The 22,957-nt window shown below is 45.8% G+C and overlaps 2 protein-coding genes across 5 annotated transcripts in view; one reads left to right on the top strand and one right to left on the bottom strand.

The window, feature by feature from the left end:
- Positions 1–602: 602 nt before the first annotated feature.
- Positions 603–20,264, bottom strand: armc7 (armadillo repeat containing 7). Of its 4 annotated transcripts, none has more exons than XM_070898662.1 (4): positions 20,246–20,264; positions 3,342–3,463; positions 2,838–2,981; positions 603–1,919 (listed from the first exon to the last, which is right to left on the bottom strand). In XM_070898662.1, the coding sequence occupies exons 2-4, from the start codon at positions 3,442–3,444 to the stop codon at positions 1,582–1,584; spliced, it is 585 nt and encodes a 194-aa protein (XP_070754763.1). In that variant the 5' UTR covers positions 3,445–3,463; positions 20,246–20,264; the 3' UTR covers positions 603–1,581. The 4 variants fall into 4 exon arrangements, with proteins under 4 accessions (XP_070754763.1, XP_070754762.1, XP_070754760.1 ...); XM_070898661.1 differs by lacking the exon at positions 20,246–20,264 and adding an exon at positions 20,225–20,243; XM_070898659.1 differs by lacking the exon at positions 20,246–20,264 and adding an exon at positions 5,299–5,340.
- A 203-nt stretch (positions 20,265–20,467) lies between these two features.
- The window catches only part of cyb561a3a (cytochrome b561 family, member A3a), a 32,540-nt gene continuing 30,050 nt past the window's right edge, over positions 20,468–22,957 (top strand). Inside the window, exons 1-2 of the mRNA XM_070899794.1 lie at positions 20,468–20,541; positions 22,640–22,833. Coding sequence (XP_070755895.1) covers positions 22,647–22,833 — 187 coding nt within the window. The 5' untranslated portion in view covers positions 20,468–20,541; positions 22,640–22,646. The remainder of the gene's footprint in view (positions 20,542–22,639; positions 22,834–22,957) is intronic.

Below are 22,957 nucleotides of genomic sequence, written 5' to 3'. Positions count from 1 at the left end.
TTCTCTCGGAGGGTTGTAAATCTGTGGAATTCGCTGCCTCAAGAGCTGTGGAAGCTGGGACATTAAATAAATTTAAGACAGAAATAGACAGTTTCTTAAACGATAAGGGAATAAGGGGTTATGGAGAGCGGGCAGGGAAGTGGACCCGAGTCCATGATCGGATCAGCCATGATCTTATTAAATGGCGGAGCAGGCTCGAGGGGCCATACGGCCTACTCCTGCTCCTATTTCTTATGTTCTTATCAGTGTTTCACAGTGACTGATTTGTGGAGTGTAATGACTTAGGTAGGTGAATGCAGCAGCCATTCTGCGCCACAAACATTAAATATGCACGGAGTGCGCATGGACACGGCGAGGCCTTGCAAAAGCCGGTTCTCGAGGCGCAATGCACCCGCGCCGAAAACCGTCTTTTCCCATCTGTCAAGATTTCTTCTGACAGAATCTACGCATCCCTGGGAGAAGGACATCCGCGCGGCAGAGATTGGGCTATTTGCCCGACGCATGCCCAGCAAACTTTTACGTCTGGTAAAAGCAGGCGTATTGTCTACTTTTACCAGCGTGATATTTTTAAAACATATAAAAATTACATTTAATCATTCATGTTTATATTAAAAACCTTGTCCATCAAGGTAAGTTTATTTTTAACACTATTAAAACAAATTTTTTTAAATTCCCAAAGAGATATTTTTTTCTAAAACATTTAATTAATTTTAAATAGGAGAGGTTTTTTTAAACAAAACTTATTATGCCGTGTTTCTTGTTTCAGGAGGGTTTACTCATTGTTGTAATGTTGTAAAAACGCAGTTCCCATTTTTATCAATGAGAATACCACCCAGTGATTGGTGGTCCAGGCCCACGTGACTTCAGCATTTCCGTATATACGGGGAAGTCATTGCCCCGTGCACTGCACAGCGATTGAAGACCTCCGACCCCAATCGTACGTTCCTCTGTGATCACCAGGTACTTCCGTAGATTTTTTTCGGGTCAGAGTCCTTCGTCCGAAGGAAGATTCGACCGCAATACCTGGGCTATTAATGACCAATTCCTGTTTTTATGCTCGTGGTTGAGGCAAGAATTTTGTGTACGACACCAGGACAGCGCCTTGTTCTGTGAACAATGTTGTGGAATGTTTAATATTCTCCTGAACAGGATATTGGTTGAATCCCTCATCTGAAGGATAGCACCGCCAGCAATGCAGCACTCCTTCAGTGTCAGCCTAAATTATATCAGAGGCAAGAGTGCACCCAACTCAAGCAAGCTGCCACTTGGGCAGCATTAAAAAGATCATAGTTACGTATATAAATGCATGTTACAATGCGGCCAACACCATGTGGGGGACAGGAAATGTGTTTGTAAACTGCCTCAAAGACAGTGGAGCTTAATTACTGTAACTGAGACGGCACCACAATGGGACCATATGCTGCAGACCTTGGAGTTGAGTGAATCAGTTGGAGCAAGGAATCCACATTTGCAGTGTCAGTGATGTAATGCAGTCCCTTCACACTTAGTGAATCTATACCATGTCGAGGTTCCTGTCCCACAAGCATCACGATGGTGTCGAGCACGAAGAATTCTCAGAGCCTATTCTTTTGGCAGTGGTATCCCCAGTGCTGTGTGATTCTGCAAATTCCTGGCTTTTTCTACTTCTTCTGCTGAACAGAAGTCTTCCAGAAACAGGGTCGCTAAATTACTCAGACGTTTGTTTTTCGACATGGAGAACCGTAGCATACACTCAATAACCGGCATTGCTGCGATTTCTTCCCGGGACAAAGGATTCATCAAGTACATTAATGTGGTAATGGCGGAGAGTACCGTGTCCTCGTTAGGGCTGGATAAGCAGTCCAGCACTGCCTGAACCCCATTGTTCTGTAAAATATAATCCTTGTTCTGTTTGTCTAGACACAGGTTACAGAGACCACCTGTAGGAAATTAAAACATCGTCAAAGCTTGGGTCCATGAAAAGAATATTGTTGGAGGAGGAGATAATATACAAGAACTACAGGTGAGGAGAAGATGAATGAGCAGCCACATTAGACTTTAACAGTAAAATGAATATTTTTACAGTTCCCATCCCATTTAACACATGAATTAAAAAAACAAGGTCACAGATTTATAACTGCTATAAAAGCGTGGACATGATATCATCTCAACCTGAAAATACTAAACACTCCCATAATACTTGGGAATAAAAATAATCCTAATGACCCTATATACTGGTACATGTCATACCATAAACACATATCTCTGACTCCCCATGAGGAAATCCAAAGATCCACCATTATCTACACACAAGTTTTGAGAGTCTGAAGTGCATCCATCACACTTCAAAGGACCCAAAGCAAAAAGAGAGCCAATTATTTTACGTGCCGATCAATCATTGGTTAAGAACCGAATAGTGAGGACATTTTACAGATTGACCAGGAAAGTTACAAAGCATCTCGCTTTCTGTAAACATCGCTCATTAGTAAAAAATTAACCTATAATTGACCTCTGGATCAATGTAAATTAATTTCCTCCACGGAGTACTTGAGCAGTGATCTTAAAGGGACAGGTCAGATTAGCAGCTAAACATCACAACCATCTCCCACAACCTAAAATACCCATCAGCTGCATCACAGAAAATCAGATAAATAGCTAGATAGAAAAAATCTTGATGTTACTGCCAACATTTCTAGTATCGCACTTTTTCAATCTGTAAGTGTGTGTCATATTTCCTAAAAAATATATTTTTTTAAAAGCTGATTGCTTATGGCAAAAGGCCTGGACAGACCACAGCCTGGAAGATCTGATTACACAACTAAAGGTGACAAAACACAAATACAAAATTTAGTCTTTACCTATTCCAAATTCTACAAATCTTTCATTATCTTCTGTGAGCATATCCAGGAATAGATCAATGACCTGCAGCTGTCGAAGATACTGATAGTTACTGGGATCATAGGCAAAATTAGCCAGGTTTGCCAGAACTTGTTCCTTTGACTCTGAGAAGTTAGAATAAAACAATATTAGCTATTATATACACTGGAATAAACATCATGCATAAGACAACTTCAGGTGATGTTTGCCCAGTAAAGCCTCCCCTGTGAAGTGCTGCAATAAATGCCTCATTATACACTAGATTAAAAAAGACTAAACACCCTAACTTTAATCACCAGCAGCTTTGTGTGGATGGAATCAAGAGCACGATCAAGAATATTGGTTTTCATGGCATCAGCGCATCACTCCCCAACATCCCTGAAAAAGTTCCTTTTGGACCATTTACTATTTAGAATCCTACAGTCCCAATCCCAGGGTGTGACCGATGATCATGAATCACCAGACTACAGTTTTGGTCACCCTACCTTGATTGTCAGTATCCTGGAACTCAGTAACAAGGGCTTGTAAGTAATCAAACCGGTCTTGCCCCAGGGATTTACTTTCCATACACCGACCCAAGCTGGCCATTTCATCCAAACTCCAATCACTGCATAGAAGAGAGAAAACAGATCACAAACCTAGTCAGATTGCAGTATGGAAGTAGTTGTGTGACATAACCCGATTCCCACTCTGCCAGATTCCAGCTGGTGAAAGGACAGAGAAATGTAATTTTAAAAATTCCCATGATCTAATGATATGGTGGAACAGGCTTGAAGGGTTGAATGGGCTACTCGTGTTCCTATATTTCACTGCTAACAAAATGACAGAGCAAGTGGGCCTATTCTTATTTCTATGCACTGCTGGCCTAAAAACTCAGTCCAATTACAGACATATTAAAGTGACAGCCCCACATGGCTACACAGTCCACCATGCCACTTGCTAAATCACTGTGGCGGTGAAGCTGTTATCACCAAGTCCCATCGAAGAGTTTTCTCCCTGTACACCTCTGATACCTTCTTGTTGAAGCACATCACCTCTTCCGCTATGGTTCTTCAAATTCCTCATCATTTACTGCTTTTCTTTTCAAAGATCGGCTCTGTTCGTGTCTGCACTGAATGACTTCTCATTTGTGGTACTTCAAACTTCACCTCAACTCCCTAAGCTGCGATGTTGTTCCTTGAGCTTACATTGTGTTTCACTGGAACAGTGTAACAGGCCAAGAACCAAGACGTCAGAGTGGAAGTGGGACAGAGAATTAAAACGACAAACTCGAGGTCACGCTTGAGGACTGAACGGAGCAGTTCTGCAAAGCAGTCATCCAATCTGCGTTTGGTCTCCCCAGTATAGAAGAAACCGCATCGTGAGCAGCGAATACAGTATATTAAATTGAAAGTAGTACAAGTAAATCACTGTTTCACCTGGAAGGAGTTATTAGGGCCCTGGATGGTGGTGCATCTTCTGTGCTTGCACGGAAAGGGGAGGAGGGGGTGTGAGGCAGATTGAAGTAGTTTCTCTGCATTGGGGTAGAATCTACATTCATGATGTACAGCTAGAAATTGTAATTGCGGGGAAGTGTTCACAGAGATATTGCATAGGCAAGTGTGTTTTGATTTGTTACCAGATCAAGTAACTACTTGAAACATCGCTGGAGAAATACCACCAGCGATGTCTCCGCAAGATCCTGCAAATCCCCTGGGAGGACTGACCCACCGTCAGTGTCCTCAACCAGGCCAACATCCCCAGCATTGAAGCACTGACCACACTCGATCAGCTCCACTGGGCAGACCACATTGTTCGCATGCCAGACACGAGACTCCCAAAGCAAGCGCTCTACTCGGAACTCCTTCACGGCAAACGAGCCCAAGGTGGACAGAGGAAACGTTACAGGGACACCCTCAAAGCCTCCCTGATAAAGTGCAACATCCCCACTGACACCTGGGAGTCCCTGGTCAAAGACCGCCCTAAGTGGAAGAAGTGCATCCGGGCGGGCATTGAGCACCTCGAGTCTCATCGCCGAGAGCATGCAGAAACCAAGCGCAGGAGCGGAAGGAGTGTGCGGCAAACCAGTCCCACCCATCCTTTCCCTCAACGACTATCTGTCCCACCTGTGACAGGGACTGTAATTCCTGTATTGGACTGTTCAGCCACCTAAGGACTCATTTTAAGAGTGGAAGCAAGTCTTCCTCGATCCAAGGGACTGCCTATGATGATGATGATATATATATATATAGAGCACTGTTGTTGCTCAGTCCAGCTGCAGCTTATTTACTGTATAACTGGCCACCGAGGCCTCTCCGGCCTGGTGCGGTGGGCAGAGCCCGCAGGCCCGGTGTAAATACAGCAGGGGCCCGGGGCTGCCACAGGCCGAGCCGGAACGGACCTGGCCCGGAGAAAAAGCCGTGCCGCCACCGCCCAGCTGAAGCCGATGATGAGTGCACTCACCGCGCAGCCCCGTCCTCAAACTCCCTCCTCCCCCCACACCGGAAGTTGTCGAAAATTGTTGCGTCACTTCCCTGGAAACCAGGACGCGGCGCCGAGGCTTCTGAGCATGCGCGCCCCCGTCGATCTTCCAAGGCAGCGACACCTGTCGGCGGGGGAGTGTACTCCAGGTTAGACTGAGACTTTAAAGGGTCACCGACAGGCGCAATTCTTTCACTAAAGTGTAACTCGACGCTAACTCACTCTCTATTCAGCATTATCTAACACGGCAATTGTTTAAGTGTAATCATATGTTTGGAAAGTTTAAATGACCTGTTATTAATGTGGAAGCCAATGTGGCTAAATGTTCCATTTTTTGCCCTTTTCCCCCAAATTCTCTGCTCTTTCCTCAAGGTGTTCACTATTGCTCAGGCTTTAGTGGGCTACATCCATCCTTTGATACCTTGCCAAAAGGGATAGACATCAAGAACTTGCATTCCTTTAGCCATTCTTACGTACAGGGATATATTTCAAATATCTTACATGAAATAGGATCAAATATATCATATATCATAGACAGTCCCTCGGAATCGAGGAAGACTTGCTTCCACTCCTGAAGTGAGTTCTTTGATGGCTGAACAGTCCAACACGAGAGCCACAGTCCCTGTCACAGGTGGGACAGATAGTCGTTGAGGGAAAGGGTGGGTGGGACAGGTTTGCTGCACGCACCTTCCGCTGCTTGCGCTTGATTTCTGCATGCTCTCGGCGATGAGAGTCGAGGTGCTCAGTGCCGTCCCGGATCCACTTATGGCGCTCTTTGGCCAGGGACTCCCAGGTGTCAGTGGGGATGTCGCACTTTATCAGGGAGGCTTTGAGGATGCCCTTATAATGTTTCCGCTGCCCACCTTTGGCTCGTTTGCGGTGAAGGAGCTCCACATAGAGCACTTGCTTTAGGAGTCTCGTGTCTGGCATGCGAACTATGTGGCCTGCCCAGCGGAGCTCATCAAGTGTGGCCAATTCTGGGGATGTTAGCCTGGACAAGGATGCTGATGTTGGTGCGCCTGTCCTCCCAGGGGATTTGTAGGATCTTGCGGAGACATCGTTGGTGATATATCTCCAGCGACTTGAGGTGTCTACTGAACATGGTCCATACCTCTGAGCCATACAGGAGGGCGGGTATAGTCGACGTATTTACTGAGGCGTACGAAAGCGTGGGCCTTACGTTAAACATCCGTAAGACAAAGGTCCTCCACCAGCCTTTCCTCGCTGCCCAGCACTGCCCCCCCAGTCATCAAGATCCACGGCGCGGCCCTCGACAAAGTGGACCATTTCCCATACCTCGAGAGCCTCTTATCAAAAAAAGCAGACATCGATGACGAGATCCAACACCGCCTCCAGTGCAGCCCTCGGCCGCCTAAGGAAAAGAGTGTTTGAAGACCAAGCCCTCAAATCTACCACCAAGCTCATGGTCTACAGGGCTGTAGTAATACCCGCCCTCCTGTATGGCTCAGAGGCATGGACCATGTACAGTAGACACCTCAAGTAGGATAAAATACCATGCAGGCAAATAAACTAGACCAGCCTTTAGCAGCATTATAAAAATAGACTCCTCAATGGTGGCATCCACCTTAGGTTGCCCACCCTCCAAGAGTCTCCAGGAATTAAAGTCTAATCTCTACAACACTGCTCTGACCAAAAATCACAGGGGCATTTTTTTTAAATAAATTATTTGAACAACTTTGGTTACTAGTTATAAAAATGATAAACATGGGAACAAAGTCTGTTTGACTGACAGACCAATCATCCAATGGGGCAATGAAGAGTGTATTTGTTTCCTAATTGACATGGGAAGGTGGGGCACTTGAGGATGGACATGTTGACTGACCAATGGCAGGAGTGTGGGGCGGGGTGTTGGAGGCAGGTGGTCATGTGACAACACCTCCAGGAATATGTCCAACCTGAGTTGGCAACCCTATATCTACCTCAGGGATACCTTGAAACAATTATTATCACCACTGATATGATGGCTGCAATTATTTGTGGTGGGTTTGGAGCACAAATAGAGGAATGGGGAAGACTCCTTGACCTCATTTAAATGTGGTAGAACAGGCTTCTCTTCAACCTTAATGAGAACTGGAATTTTTTTGTCAGGAGCATTCAGGTGTAGTTTTTTGTGTGGCAGATTTGAGATGGCAGCCTTTAAGAATGCAGTCTCCTCTGCCCTTTAAGAATGCTTTTCACTGATGGTGAATTTGGATCAATGTAAAGAAGACAGTGATCATGGCACAAGACTGCACGAGAAGTTTCAATAGCTAAAACTACACTAGAAGTTACGAACAATGATGGATCAGTAAAGACCCGCTGGTCCATCCAGCCTGTCCCACACAATTGCAATACTTTGTGTATCACAATATATACACTCTCCGCCCCACCTGAAACCATGTGATCTCCTGGGAGAGGCAAAAAGACATTAAAAATCTAGGCCAATTTGGGGATAAAAAAATCTGGGAAATTCCTCTCCGTCCCATCTAAGCGACCGAAACTAGTCTAGGAGATCACTCTGGCCCTGAATTCCCTGAAGTAACTACCTATTGTAAGAGGTGATGTCCAACCCAACCTGTTATGTCTGTAATGTACTTATGAATGACTCCACGAGGCAATGTGTTGTACTCAAACTGTACTGACCTTGGTTCTTTATTTGTAACTCCAGAGTGAGGCACAAGCAGGGTGGGCAGCCTTTTATACTGGGCCCCGCACTCCTATGCAGGTGATCCTCAGGTCTCCCACTGCAGTTCCCTCTGGTGGACAGCCTCTGCCACAGGGGCAGGAAACCCCAGTCTCCACCAGTTGCACCCTCTAGTGGTGCCAGCATAGTATATATACAGTGTAAACCTTATTGATAGTACATCAGGTAACAAGTCTCCATCTTATGCAACTATCCAGTAACTACACAGAGAGTATATCTATAGTCTGCATATATAACCCAACCAAAAACAGATCCAGCTCTCACTTGAAGGAATTTAGCGAATCAGCATCCAACGCACAAGTCAGCAGCCTGTTCTCGAGGCCCATTATTCTCTGGGAAAAGGGCTATCTCCTGACATCTAACCTTGATCTGGCCTTACACAGCTTAAAATTGTGACCTCTGGTCCTCCCTAACCTATTTAATTGCAACAAATTGTTACCAGGAACACATAAAGCTCAATTAGATAATCCCAAAATCTACGCTTCTCTAAATTGTAGAATCCTAACTCTTTTAGCCTATCTTGATAACTAAGATGCTTCAAACTTGGAATTAATCTAGTGGCCTTCGTGTGCAATCTTTCCAAAGACTCAACATTACCCATCAGGTGAGGAGACCAAAACTGGACACAGCATTTCAAGTAAAGCCTGACCAAGGACTTGTACAAGGACAAAATAGTATGCCAATGTCATGTGAATGTACCCCAACACCCTATTTACTCTAGCTATCACTTCACGGCATTGCTCATGTTCCTTTAGACATGTATGCACTAGAATGCCCAAAACTCTTTCTATCTCCACCTTCTTTAATGCTTTTCCCTGAAGAGTGTATGAATGTTGAATATTTGCACTGCTCTGTACTCAAGTTCTGCTACCTAGGATAAACTCTGTCAGATGACTGTCTAGATGATGAGCTAACTTCTTGTATTGGAAAGGCAGCAACCACATTTGGCCAAGTGTATGTGGCATAATAGGAAATTACCATTGAACACCAAGATATAGGTCTACCAAATGTGTGTCCTGAGCAGGCTGCTGTATGGCAGTGAGACCTGGACCACCTACAGGAGGCATGAAAGAAGGCTAAACTCTTTATGCACCTGCTCCCTTCACCGTATTTTAAGTATCAAGTGGGAAGGTAACAGTCCTGACACTGAAGTACTCAAGGAAGCTAAGTTGCCAAGATGGGCATATTCCAAAGGATCTCTTGTTTGGAGAACTTGAGAGGCTGCTGAGATCACCTAGACTGGAGTTCAAAGATGTTTGATAATGGGACATGAAAACTTTTAACATCAATACTGCAAGCTGAGAAGACTGAAGGGCTTCACTGCTGCAGTGTCCTTACACACTACTATAAATTCACACGAGGCACATTCTACAGACAAGGTCACTCTGTGACCCGAACCTTTATTCACAGGACCAAGAAGTGATGACCCTGCTTGGGACCTCCCTTTATATACCTGGATGACCAGGTGAGGAGTGTCTCCCACAAGTTCACCCCCTGTGCTCAAGGTGTACATTTCTTAGGTGTACACAGTATGCCGTTTTGTTCCATGAAGGTTACAGTTACATGAAGGTTACATACATGACGTCACCTCCCCCCAATGTCTTATGGGGTCAAAGATTAAGTCTTTAAGGCGGTCGACGCTCTCTCGTGGAGTGCTGCAGTTGGGGCTCTGGTTGTTGAGCCTTGGCATGCGTCTCTGTCACCTGTGGTGATTCCGGCCTGTTTGGGTTGGCCGCAGGGACTGTGCATGCTGCTAAAAGTTCTTGTTGCTCGTTCACTGGCGGTGGTGTGGGCAACATCTCATGATCTTCCTCAGGTTCCTCACTGTCCATGCTGAACCTTTTTTTTATTTGGTCCAGATGCTTGCGGCATATCTGTCCATTATTAAGTCTGACCACTATGACCCTATTCCCCTCTTTGCCAATTACAGTACCCTCAAGCCACTTAGGCCCCAAAGCGTGATTAAGAACAAATACGGGGTCATCGATTTCTATATATCTCCCCTTTGAGTTACGGTCATGGCACTCATTTTGGGACTAGCACTTGCCCTCAACAATGTCTGACAGGACTGGATGAATGAGGGACAGCCGAGTTTTAAGTGTACGTTTCATGAGTAGTTCCGCAGGCGGGACTCCCATGAGCGAATGCGGTCGGGACCTATAGGCCAGCAGGAGGCGCGATAGGCGGCATTGAAGGGAGGGTCCTTGAATCTGGAGCATGCCTTGTTTTATGATTTGGACCGCACGTTCCGCCTTGCCATTGGAAGCCGGCTTGAACGGTGCTGTCCTGACATGTTTGATGCCATTACCCGACATGAACTCCCAGAATTCATAGCTAGTGAAACACGGGCCGTTGTCGCTAACCAGGATGTCCGGCAAGCCGTGGGTTGCAAAGACCGCACGCAGACTCTCCACAGTGGTGGATGTCGTGCATGAATTCAATATGATGCATTCGATCCATTTCGAGTACGCATCAACAACAATGAGGAACATTTTTCCCATGAATGGGCCCGTGTAGTCTACGTGAATATGTGACCATGGCCTGGTGGGCCAGGGCCACGGGCTGAGTGGGGCCTCCCTGGGGGCATTGCCCAGCTGGGCACACGTCATGCACCTGCGAACACAGTGTTCCAGGTCTGAGTCAATTCCCGGCCATCATACATGTGACCGGGCAATGGCCTTCATTAGCACGATGCCTGGGTACTCGCTGTGGAGTTCCCTGATGAATGCTTCCCTTCCCTTCTGGGGCATGACTACCCCATAGTAGGCAGTCGGCTTGGATGGAGAGCTCATCCATCCATCTGTGAAACGGTCTGACCTCCTCGGGGCATGCTCCGTGTGCGGGCGCTCAATCCCCAGTCAGGACACATTTCTTAATCAAGGATAGGAGGGGATCTCTGTTGGTCCAGATTTTGATCTGGCGGGCTGTGATGGGGGAGCCTGCGCTGTCAAAGGCATCAACAGCCATGACCATCTCAGTGCTTTGCTCCGCTGCCCCCTCAGTGGTGGCCAGTGGAAGCCTGCTGAGCACGTCAGTGCAATTTTCGGTGCCTGGCCGGTGCATGGTGTAGTCATATACAGCCAGCGTGAGAGCCCATTGCTGTATGTGTAAGGGGTTTTCTCAGGGAGTGTTGTTGTGCCTTGGGTGTCTCTCTCTGAGCTTCTGCCCTCACAGCTTATGCCTGGCCTGTGAGGTACCCTGAATGCTGCAAGAGCACCCCTGGAGAGACTGTGTCCACAGCTTATGAAGTGGGTTTTGAGACTCGTGCGTCCCCACAGCTTATGCCTAGCCTGTGAGGCACCTGTGAGTGTCAAACACTCCCAACCCCTTCTTCCCTAGCCTGTGACACACAGTTGAGCGTTTTCAAGGCGCTCCTAGCTTCCCTTACACTGTTCTGACATAAGACTCACGATCAGGAGATGTAATACAATAGAACTGAGACAAGGTGATTCCAAGAGGAACTTTAGGCTTCCAATTTATTTGACAAGGTGTATCTCAACAAACAGCAATACACCAACAAAACAATCCCCCTAAATCCCACTAAACGGACACAACGAAAATCTTTACACAAGTTTAGCAGTACAATGCCCAACCTCCCACCTTTCCTGGCCTAACTGAGTTGGGTGTTCTGGGGACCAGAGGTTATACTCACGACTGTGCCTTCTGCAGTCTAGTGGTTTGTTTCTTCTATCTTCGGTGTCTTCGGACACTGGTTTTCCTTCAGTGTCGAGAGTCTTGCTGATTGTGGTTGTTGGATGACGAGGGCAGGGAAACACCCACTCTACGTCAGAAACCCCTTTTTATAGCCAGATTATCCAGTCCGCCTCTCCTGCTGAAATCGATTCTTCCCATTGGTGGGCTTTGTGATTTTGAAAAATGCAGCAGTTTTAGATTATTGCGGGTTTTTTCCCACTGATGTTAACCTACTCAAGGTTTGAGTGGGTGTTGATTGCATTGGCCTCCTGTAGCCATTGTGTAGGCCCTTGGGTTGTTTTGAGTTCCCTGGTTTCTAAGGTCTGCATAATTTTCCTCCAATTCAGTTTTTCTAACCTACTCAAGGTTTGAGTAGGTGTTAGTTGGGCTGGCCTCCTGTAGCCATTGTGTAGGTCCTTGGTTTGTTTTGGGTTCCATAGTTTTCTGAAGATCTGCATAATTTCCTTCCATAGTGTAAACATGGGGAAGACAATAGTCCGATAATGGCTGCGAGTCAGTCCCAGTTTGAGCAAGTGCTCTCCCATTGGCTTGAAAGCCCCATACTTCGGGCTGACTCTGTCTCACCATTGGCCCTACGGTGTCCTCCCCCATCCAATCACTGCTCTGCCACGGTCAAACTGTATCAGTTTCAATTCACAGCACAGACTGATCCCACAGCCCTTTTCCTTCTGGGTAAAATGAGGGGTTTTTCGTCCTCCCCTACATATGCGAGCTGACGCATTGGCATTGACAGCTTTGCTGTCTGACAACAGGGATGTTAACGGCTTGTGGTCTGTTTCTAACTCGAACCTTCTGCTAAAAAGGTACTGGTGCATCTTTTTCACCCCTTAGACACATGCGAGTGCTTCCTTTTCAACCATCCCATATCCCTTTTCTGCTTGGGAGAGCGACCTGGAGGCATAAGCCACAGGTTGGAGTTGGCCCTCATTAGTACTCTGCTGCAACATGCACCCAACCCCATAGGATGATGCATCACATGTCAAAACCAATTTCTTACAGGGGTTGTACAGGGTCAACAGCTTATTAGAACAAAGGAGGTTGCGCGCCCGATTGAAAGCCCGTTCCTGACAGTCCCCCCAAAACCAATCGCAACCCTTACGCAGGAGCACATGTAGAGGCTCCAACAATGTGCTTAAGTTCGGCAGAACGTTCCCGAAATAGTTCAAGAGTGCCAGAAATGAACGCAACTCCGATGTGTTGCCGGGCCTGGGCGCACGACGAATCGCCTCCGTTTGGATTCGGTAGGTCGGATCCCGTCTGCGGCAACCCTCCTACCCAAAAACTCGACCTCTGGGGCCAAAAACACACACTTGGACTTCTTTAGTCGCAGGCCTACCCGGTCCAGTCGACGTAGCACCTCCTCCAGGTTGTGGAGGTGTTCCTCGGTGTCTCGACCCATGATAAGGATGTCGTCCTGAAATACAATTGTTCCAGGGATGGATTTGAGCAGGCTTTCCATGTTCCTTTGAAAGATAGCCGCCGCTGATCGAATGCCAAACGGACACCTGTTGTAAACAAACAGCCTTTTGTGCGTAGTGATGGTGGTCAGTAGCTTGGATTCTTCGGCCAGTTCCTGGGTCATGTAGGCTGAAGTGAGGTCCAACTTGGTGAACAGCTTGCCGCCTGCCAGCGTGGCAAAAAGATCCTCCGCTCTCGGAAGCGGGTATTGGTCTTGTAGTGACACTCGGTTGATAGTGGCCTTGTAGTCGCCACAGATCCTGACCGAGCCATCCGTTTTTAGGACAGGGACGATGGGGCTTGCCCAGTCGCTGAATTCAACGGGTGAAATTATGCCCTCTCTTAGCAACCTGTCCAACTCACTCTCAATTTTCTCCCGCATCACATACGGTACAGCTCTGGCTTTGTGGTGCACTGGTCTGGCATCAGGGGTGATGCGTATCATTACCTTAGTGCCTTTGAAAGTCCCGACACCAGGTTGAAATAGTGACTCAAATTTCTGTAGGACCTGTGAGCATGAACTTCGCTCCACAGATGAAATGGCGTGCACATCCCCCCATTTCCAGTTCATCTCGGCTAGCCAGCTCCTCCCCAAAAGCACGGGCCCATTTCTCAGGACAATCCAAAGTGGCAGCCGGTTCTCTGATCCATTATGTGTGACCACCAACATTGCACTGCCTAGTACTGGGATGATCTCTTTGGTGTACATCCATAATTGTGTGTCAATGCATTCTAGTTTGGGTATGCTAGCTCTGAGTGGCCATAGTTTCTCGAATTGTTGGACACTCATAAGTGACTGGCTGGCCCCTGTGTCGAGCTCCATGCATACCAGGATGCCATTTAATAGGACTTTCATCATCGTAGGTGGCATTTTTGTATATGAGCTGTGGATGTTTGCCACATGAACCCGCTGAACTTCAGCGTCCATTGCTTTGTCCCAAGCATCAACCTGCCTTGCAGACCCCTCTTGTGGTTCATCTGCCTCGTAAATTAGCCTCGCTGCAGGCTTCCTGCACATTCTGGCTAAATGTCCACTGAAGTTACAATTTCGACAGATAAATTGTTGAAACCTACAGGTTTTTGCAATATGTCTGCCCCCACATCTCCAGCATGAGCTGAGATTGTTGTGAACAAAAGAGCTGTTACCAGGCATTCCTCTCTGATTGTCTCTTTGATTACTCTTGAGCACTCTGATAGTGGGTGTCAATGGCCCCATCCCTGGACGTATTGTCCACTGTGATGGTGTAAGTGTCCGTTCAACCTGCCATTGTCTCTGTTGAGGACCCAATCTAGAGTCTGTTGCTGCCTGGGTGATGTCGAATTGCCCTTGCCTGCCTGCGGGGTTCTGAGTCGCATTTACAATGTTAACTCCCTGATCCATTGCCACGTTGAAAGTAGAGTTGCGCGCGTATATTATCTTGGTTTCCTCCTCCCCCGCCATGAAGGTCTGAGCCATCAATGCCGCCACTTCCAAGGTCAAGTCCTTGGTCTCAATTAGCTTTCTGAAAATCCAGGCTTGACCAATGCCCTCAATTAAGAAATCCCTTAACATCTCCCCCCTGCAGGCGTCTGTGAACTTACAGAGGCTGGCCAAGCGCCGAAGGTCCGCAACGAAGTCCAGTATGCTCTGTCCTTCCCGATGTCGATGTGTATAGAATCGGTGTCGGGTCATGTGTATACTGCTCGTGGTTTGAGGTGCTCACCAATCAGTTTGCTGAGCTCTTCAAAGGTTTTGTCCGCCGGCTTCTCGGGTGCAAGCAGGTCTTTCATTGGCGCGTACGTCTTAGGTCCACAGCTGGTCAGCCACTGCATCTTCCAGCCAGTCCTTCGTGACAAAGCTCTGCTGGAGCCTCTCAATGAAATCGTCCCAGTCCTTACCAACACAGTACCATTCCTCTGTGCTACCGGTGGCCATTCTCGTGAGTCATTGATTCCCATTTCTCGTCGCCAAATGTAGTGTCCTTACACACTACTATAAATTCACATGAGGCACATTCTGCAGACAAGGTCACTCTGTGACCCGAACCTTTATTCACAGGACCAAGAAGTGATGGCCCTGCGTGGGACCTCCCTTTATATACCTGGATGACCAGGTGAGGAGTGTCTCCCACAAGTTCACCCCCTGTGGTCAAGGTGTGCATTTCTTATGTGTATACAGTATGCAGTGTTGTTACATGAAGGTTACAGTTACATGAAGGTTACATACATGACAATTGCGTCAAGGAGCCAAAGAGGCTGAAGAGAGGTGGCTAAGGGAGAGGAAAGAGAAGATTGCAAAGAGGAAAGCACATCAGGTTTCAAGAGTTACCACTCTTCATCATCTGAGCCCGTGTTTATGCCTGCACCATCTGTGATAAGGACTGTTACTGAAGAATTGGACTCCAGCCACTCACATTATTGTAGCATGTCAATGTATATTTATCTATCTATTTAACTAGAAACATTTTAAAATCGACATTAGCACTCCAGATGCCACACTCTAGACGCCAGACAGCCCAATTCAAATTCATGTATCACACTTAATTCTGGAGCCAAAATGTCTGCAACTTCCAACAAACAAAGTCAAAGTTCTGCAGCGTAACTTGTTAGCAAGCAGAGCATTAACGTCTTCTCCCTGTGGCTGAGGAGCTCCTCCCAGGGTCACAATGCGGATTCTGTCCGCTACAGGGTACACGGACATGATCTTTACGGCGCGACAACTGCAAGAGAAATGCAGAGAACAGCACCAACCCTTGTACATGGCCTTCTTTGACCTTATAAAGACCTTTGACACTGTTAATCACGAGGGGCTATGGAGCGTCCTCCTCCGTTTCGGCTGCCCCCAAAAGTTGGTCGCATCCTCCGGCCTGCTCCACAACGACATGCAAGCCATGATCCTGACCAACGGATCCACCTCAGACCTAATCCTCGTCCGGACTGGGGTCAAGAAGGGCTGTGTTATCGCGCCAACCCTCTTCTCGATCTTCCTCGCTGCCATGCTCCACCTCACACTCAACAAGCGCCCCGCTGGAGTGGAACTAAACTACAGAACCAGTGGGAACCTGTTCAACCTTCGCCGTCTCCAGGCCAGATCCAAGACCGTCCCATCCTCTGTCGTCGAGCTACAGTATGCGGACGATGCAGACGTCGCTTGCCACAATAGTAGCTACAAAATCTCCAACAATGAAGTTTAATCAGTACATTTTACTTCCTGGTTTGCTATCTGAGGATCCCCTAGACCTGGTGCCAGAATCAAATTAACGTCGGCAAAGGTGGAATCAACACCACAGAGATCACTAGATCTTTGTGGGAAGATTTCTTCGAGGTCAGAGCTGAGCGCCATCACTGACTGCAAAATAAGATCATAAGAACGTAAGAATTCGGAGCAGGAGTAGACTATTATTTTATAATTGTCACTTGTAGAGTGTGGAGAGAGCTTTTGTGCAAAGGATTGTTGGAAAAACAAATCCTTTGCCGCAGAGAGTGGTTGAGACAGAGACCAATGTATCTTTAAGGGAAAGTTGGATAAATATTTGAAGTAGAGGAAAATACAAGGCAACGGAGAGAGTGCAAGGCAGTGGTATTAGTTTTGGATTGCTCTAGCAAAAAGTCAGCACATACATGATGGGCCAAATGGCCTCTCTGTAAATGTTAATGGTTCTCTGGATTAATGTACCCAAGTGCCCTGACACCTGTGGCAATGTTCCCCAGAAAACGTTAGAGCCTTCAGAAGAGGGGGATTTTTAATTAAATGATCAAGGATCTGATTGAACTTTGCTTCGTAACATTCAGTTTTATTGATGAAGTTGGTTGTCAAGATAAGGATTTAATTTTTCACAAGTCATGCTTTGCCCTTTCTCCTGCTTGCCCCTCCTACCAAAAAAACCTACATTACACTGACATTTCAATCAGCATATATTCCAAGTCTTGCTCCCTTTCTTTTCCCCACCTCTATGGATCTGCCCTCCATTTGCTGGCCTATCTAACTGGCCCTGTCAGTTCTAGATATCAGATTTCATTATTGCTCTCCTTTGTTCTGGAGTGAGAGTAAGCAAGCCATTACATTAATATATTCCCCCCCAATTTCCCCCGTTCCAAGTCCCATTCTTCATGGATGATGCTAGATAGCAAGTATTGTGTATGTAGGCACTCTGTTAATGATTCCACCAGGCAGGGGTATGGCACTTGAACTGTACAGACTGTCGTCCTTTATTGCAGCTCCGGGAGTGAGGACACCAAGAGATGAGCTCCCTTTTATACTGGGTTACCTGCAGTGTACAGGTGACCCTTAGGTCTCCAGCAGCAGCACCCTCTGGTGTACAGGTAAGGTATATACAGGTCTAGTGTTACAGTACATCATTACATCATTGCGTACATAACTGCAAGTGTCTGGTAGCTATTCAATGGCGGAGGGCATCACAGCTGAGTCCAAACCTATCCTAATGTGAATCTTCCAGCAAAGGTCAGAAGACAGCAACATTGCTGATTTCTTACTTCCCTTGCCCAAGAATGCTAACCCCAATTGTAGTGCCCTAATTGAGGTCAGCTAACTCAATGCAGACTGTGGATTGAACCTGGATCCTTCCAGTCCATATGAGAACACAGAGGCATTTGAGGATTCAAGATGGGTGGTGGAGAAGTAGAGCTGAATGTCATTAGTGTACATGTAGAAGTTGACCCTATGTTTGTGTATGATCTCAGCAGGAGTCAGCATTTAATGAGGAAAAGGAGGGGGCCAAGGATAAATCTTTGGGGGGACTCCAGAGGTGTAAGGGCAGGAAGTCATTGTTGGAGAGTGTTATGTATTTAAACCTTTGTAACCTGCATGACACCTGACCACCAGAGGGCCCACCTGCTGGAGTCCCAAGGGATCCCAGCATTCCCTCTCATTCTTCTGAACTCCAGTGAATACAAGCCCAGTTGATCCAGTCTTTCTTGATAGGTCAGTCCCGCCATCCCGGGAATCAGTCTGGTGAACCTTCGCTGCACTCCCTCAATAGCAAGAATGTCCTTCCTCAGGTTAGGAGACCAAAACTGTACACAATACTCCAGGTGTGGCCTCACCAAGGCCCTGTACAATTGTAGCAACACCCCCCTGCCCTTGTACTCAAATCCCCTCGCTATGAAGGCCAACATGCCATTTGCTTTCTTAACCGCCTGCTGTACCTGCATGCCAACCTTCAATGACTGATGTACCATGACACCCAGGTCTCTTTGCACCTGCCCTTTTCCTAATCTGTCACCATTCAGATAATAGTCTGTCTCTCTGTTTTGGTATTGTTGATAAATGTTGATAACAGTTAAATGTTGAGCAGAATATAACGCTGCTCCTTCAAATATTCACTTGAAATGGCAGATAGGGCCTTGGTTTAATATCTCATCCAAAAGATAGTACAGGTACTCCCTCAGTACTGCACTGAAGTGTCAATCTAGAGTTAGGTCTCTGGTGTGGGGTTTGAAGGCTTAGAGACAAGAGTGCTAGCACTGGGCTAGGCTGATACTTAAAAATTAACAGTACAAATTAAAGTTTGCTGCCATTGGAGGGGCAAAATAATTTTGCCCACCACCTCTCCTAATTTAACCTGGAATATCTGGATTTTGAGTATATGCCTGGGAATTTCTAAAATCTGAATCAGACATCAATATTTTGTTTGTTAACATAGATGTCTTCTCCCAAGCATCTGTGTCTTATACGAACATAAGAAATAGAAGCAGGAGTCGGCCATTCGGCCCTTCGAGCCTGCTCCGCCATTCAACAAGATCATGGCTGATCTTCTTCCTCAACTCCACCTTCCCGCACTATCCCCATATTCCTTAATTCCCTCTTGTGTGGCACCTTATCAAATGCTTTTTGAAAATCCACATACACTATATCCCTGGTTCCCCCTTATCCATCCTACTAGTTACATCTTCAAAAAACTCTTAACAGATTTGTCAAACACGATTTCTCTTTCATAAACCATGTTGACTCTGCCTAATCATATTACAATTTTGTAAGTGCCCTGTTACCAAGTCGCTAATAATAGATTCTAGCATTTTGCCTACTACTGATGTCAGGCTAACTAGCCTATAGTTACCCCATTTTTTCTCTTCCTCATTTCTTAAATAGCAGGGTTATGTTTGCGACCTTCCAATCCTTGAGGATTGTTCTAGGGTCTAGGGAGTTCTGCAAGATTAATACCAGTGCATCCACTATCTCTGCAGCCACCTCTTTTAAAACCCTGCAAGTCGTCAGGTCCAGAGGATTTGTCGCCACTTAGTCCCATTAATTTCTCCAGTGCTATGTCTTCACTAATACTGATTTCTTTAAATTCATCATTCTCTCTCGAAACATAGAAAATAGGTGCAGGAGTAGGCCATTTGGCCTTTCGAGCTTGCACCACCATTCAATAAGATCATGGCTGATCATTCATCTCAGTACCCCTTTCCTGCTTTCTCTCCATACCCCTTGATCCCTTTAGCCGTAAGGGCCATATCTAACTCCCTCTTGAATATATCCAATGAACTGGCATCAACAACTCTCTGCGGTAGGGAATTCCACAGGTTAACAACTCTCTGAGTGAAGAAGTTTCTCCTCATCTCAGTCCTAAATAGCTTACTCCTTATCCTTAGACTATGTCCCCTGGTTCTGGACTTCCCCAACATCAGGAACATTCTTCCTGCATTTAACCTGTCCATTATCCTTGGCTCCTCATTATTTCCGGAATGTTTTTTGTGTCACCTACCATGAAGGAGTTGTTATTATCTCTGTCATTTCCTTATTGTCTATTATAATTTCTCATTACAATTATTTTAATGTAAAACCATAAATCAAGTGCCCCCTTATTAATGGGGGACACTAAAACCGACAATTAAACCAATTAACGTTTTACCAAAACTTAAATCAAATTTAAATTTGGTTGCCGGGAGTGATGATGCACTCCAGTCCCTCCGGTGACCACCTGTTGCGGAAGGCCGCGAGCGTAATTTCTCATTACTATGATGATTTCTTTATTGCCCATTATAATTTCTCCGGAAAATTATGATGACAATGCCTCTTTTTTTTTAAATCACCTTTTAGTTCCTTCTCCTTACCACTATCACAGAATCTGCATGGGAGATGGGGAGCAGAAATGATCAAATTAACAAGCTTCAGTTTCCGGAATGCTGAAGGTGTCAATTCGCCTTTAAAATGACCAGGTCGCCGGGGGGGGGGATTGCATTTTGGGAGTTGTAGTCCTGCTGGTTCCCCCAAGGACTACAGCCCACGGGATTGATACACATGCGCATTGGACGCAGACCCCCTCCCGCGGGAATGGTGACACGTGACTGAAGGCCGACTATAAAAGCGGCTGCAAGGCGTCTGTCAGCTGTCGAGAGTGAGTTGTGAGGTAAGGAATTATTAAATACACAGTTATAAATGGCGGGGGAAGCCGGCGTTATCGGCTACATGTGGGGTTTAACGGGCAATCACTGTCTGTGAGGGAAGTTTGAAGCGATGTCCTTGTAAATCCCCCGGAGAACCATTGGGACAAAACACAATGTTTCTCACTAACTTTCACATCCTCACGGAAGCAAAAGTATACCATCTGATTTAATGTTGTAGCAAAGGTCCCTAATGCTTCACCAATGCACTCTTTCCATAAGTGGCATTATACAATTAAAAATGTGCAATGGCTTCGCTATTTTTTAAAAATACTTTTAAAAACCGTAATTACGTTGTACTTAGCATGCAGATACTAGAATAGTCAATACCTGCTTGAACAAGGAATTATTGGATGTCAATTGCTGCTTCTGTTTAATTGGGAAGTCTCCCTCCTTCCCTCTCCCACCCATCCTCCCCCCCCCCCCCCCCCCCATCCTCCATCTCTCTTTCCCCCCTCCTCCATCTCCATATTTACTTTGGGGTTGTCACCAGCTATGAGACTTGTGGTGGGACAATCCTCCAACATAAAAACCTTCTGTTCTATAAGACTCCATACCAAACTATGCATTTACCTACTCTGTTGTGTACTGCTGTTGAATTTTAAAACCCACTTTCTTGTCTTTTTAAAAAAAAATTAAATCCTGTTTATAGTCCTTCCTGGTGTATGTTCTACAACTGGAGTATAGGTGTGCTATCCCTGTCTTTGTTCTTTAATAACTTGTTCTGCCACATTTGTATTCATAGTAAAATTCTGATAGTAATGTGGTTCTATGGCTATTTTAAGGAGGAGCTAATTTGTGGGGTCAGTGATGTGAAATATGTAACACATTTTTGCAATGTTATCTGGAGTGATTGTACATAAATGCACAGATTTGCATATAGGCTGTGGCACCGCTATATGGACCAGAAAGTCCAGATTTAATATCTACTCAATCAGCTGACACTTTTAAAACATTGGCAATTGCCAATTAAAAGTCAAGCATGTACCCCCTTTTTTCAATTTAACTAAACTGTGTAAACTAACATTTTGAAGTAAAACCTAACCAATCAAATTAAAATTTGGTTTCTGGAGGTGATGCACTCCTGTCCCTCTGGTGCCCACTGGTTGTGGAAGTTGATCTTGGCTGGTTACCACTTTTAATCATAGGCAGTCCCTTGAACAAGGATGACTTGCTTCCACAAGAGTTCACAGATGTTTCAATGAAGGACCTGATGTTCCAGTCCTGAACTCCTCTTGAAGTTGGTGGAAGATGCCTGTGTGGATTTTTTTAACGTGTGGTACTGTTACACATAGGCCTTGACGGAGCTAGGCCTTTACTGGCTCCAGGTTGGGGAGGTGAAAATTATGATCAGGAGTAGGTCATTTAGCCCCTTGAGTCTGTTCCACCATTCAATTGGATTATGGCTGATCTGTATTTTAACTCCAAATCCATGCTTTGGTCCCATAACAGTTGATTCCCTTGTCCAACAAAAAAACCCCTCATACTCCATTTTGAAAATGTCACTTGACTGAGCCTGAAAAGCATTTTGGGAGAGTGAAGTGGTGATTTCCACTATCCTTTGTCTGCTTCCTGACACCACCCCAGAACTACCTAGCTTGAGTTTTAAGATTATGCCCCCTTGTTCTGGATTCTCCCACCAGAGGAAATAGTTTAGCCCTAATCTACCTTGACTAGGGTTCCATGATTTTCTTCTGCCCTTTCCTGCAAGTAGAATTGAAGCTGCTTTTTCTCCCCTCCAATATTAAATAACTTGCTAACACTTACTGACTAGGTTTACAGTGGCCACTTGTGAAGGTACTGGAGGGATGCCAGCACTGCAGAATCCTATCGCATGTGTTTAACTTTAGTGTTGGATGCATGGAATTGAATGGATAAATGCAACACTCATAAGGGAAGCAGAATTTAGATTTGTATGTCTGTAATTTTGTTTTGTAAAACTGACTCTCCAAATTTTTACTATGCTAATTTTCCCCCACCCCTTCATTGGAACTGTAACTAGATGTGAGTCAGCAATTTCCGGAAGGGGTGGAAAAAATAAACAATTTGTTTTTTGCTGTACAGGATAAAGATGAAGAGCAGCAATGTGTTTTATCTGGTCTACACCCTGTCCCTCCTCCTTGGTCTACTTTGTGTAATATTTGTGATTACCTGGAGTAAGGGCTACAGGGGAGGCTTTGCCTGGGATGGATCAGCGAAGATGTTTAACTGGCATCCTGTCTGCATGGTGACCGGGCTTGTTGTCATCTATGGGAATGGTAAGCTTAGAATGAATGTTACACTTGTTGTTTTTCTGATGGTACTTGCCTCCAGAGCTACCAGTCCCTTTTTTAAATATTTAGATGCTAGAGTATTATCCACACAAGTGACGCATCAGAAATT

The sequence above is a fragment of the Pristiophorus japonicus genome, chromosome 14 (assembly GCF_044704955.1).
Source record: "Pristiophorus japonicus isolate sPriJap1 chromosome 14, sPriJap1.hap1, whole genome shotgun sequence".
NCBI classification, from domain to species: domain Eukaryota; kingdom Metazoa; phylum Chordata; class Chondrichthyes; family Pristiophoridae; genus Pristiophorus; species Pristiophorus japonicus.
The sequence above is the reverse complement of the archived record's forward strand: the minus strand, read 5'-3'. Positions and strand labels throughout refer to the sequence as shown.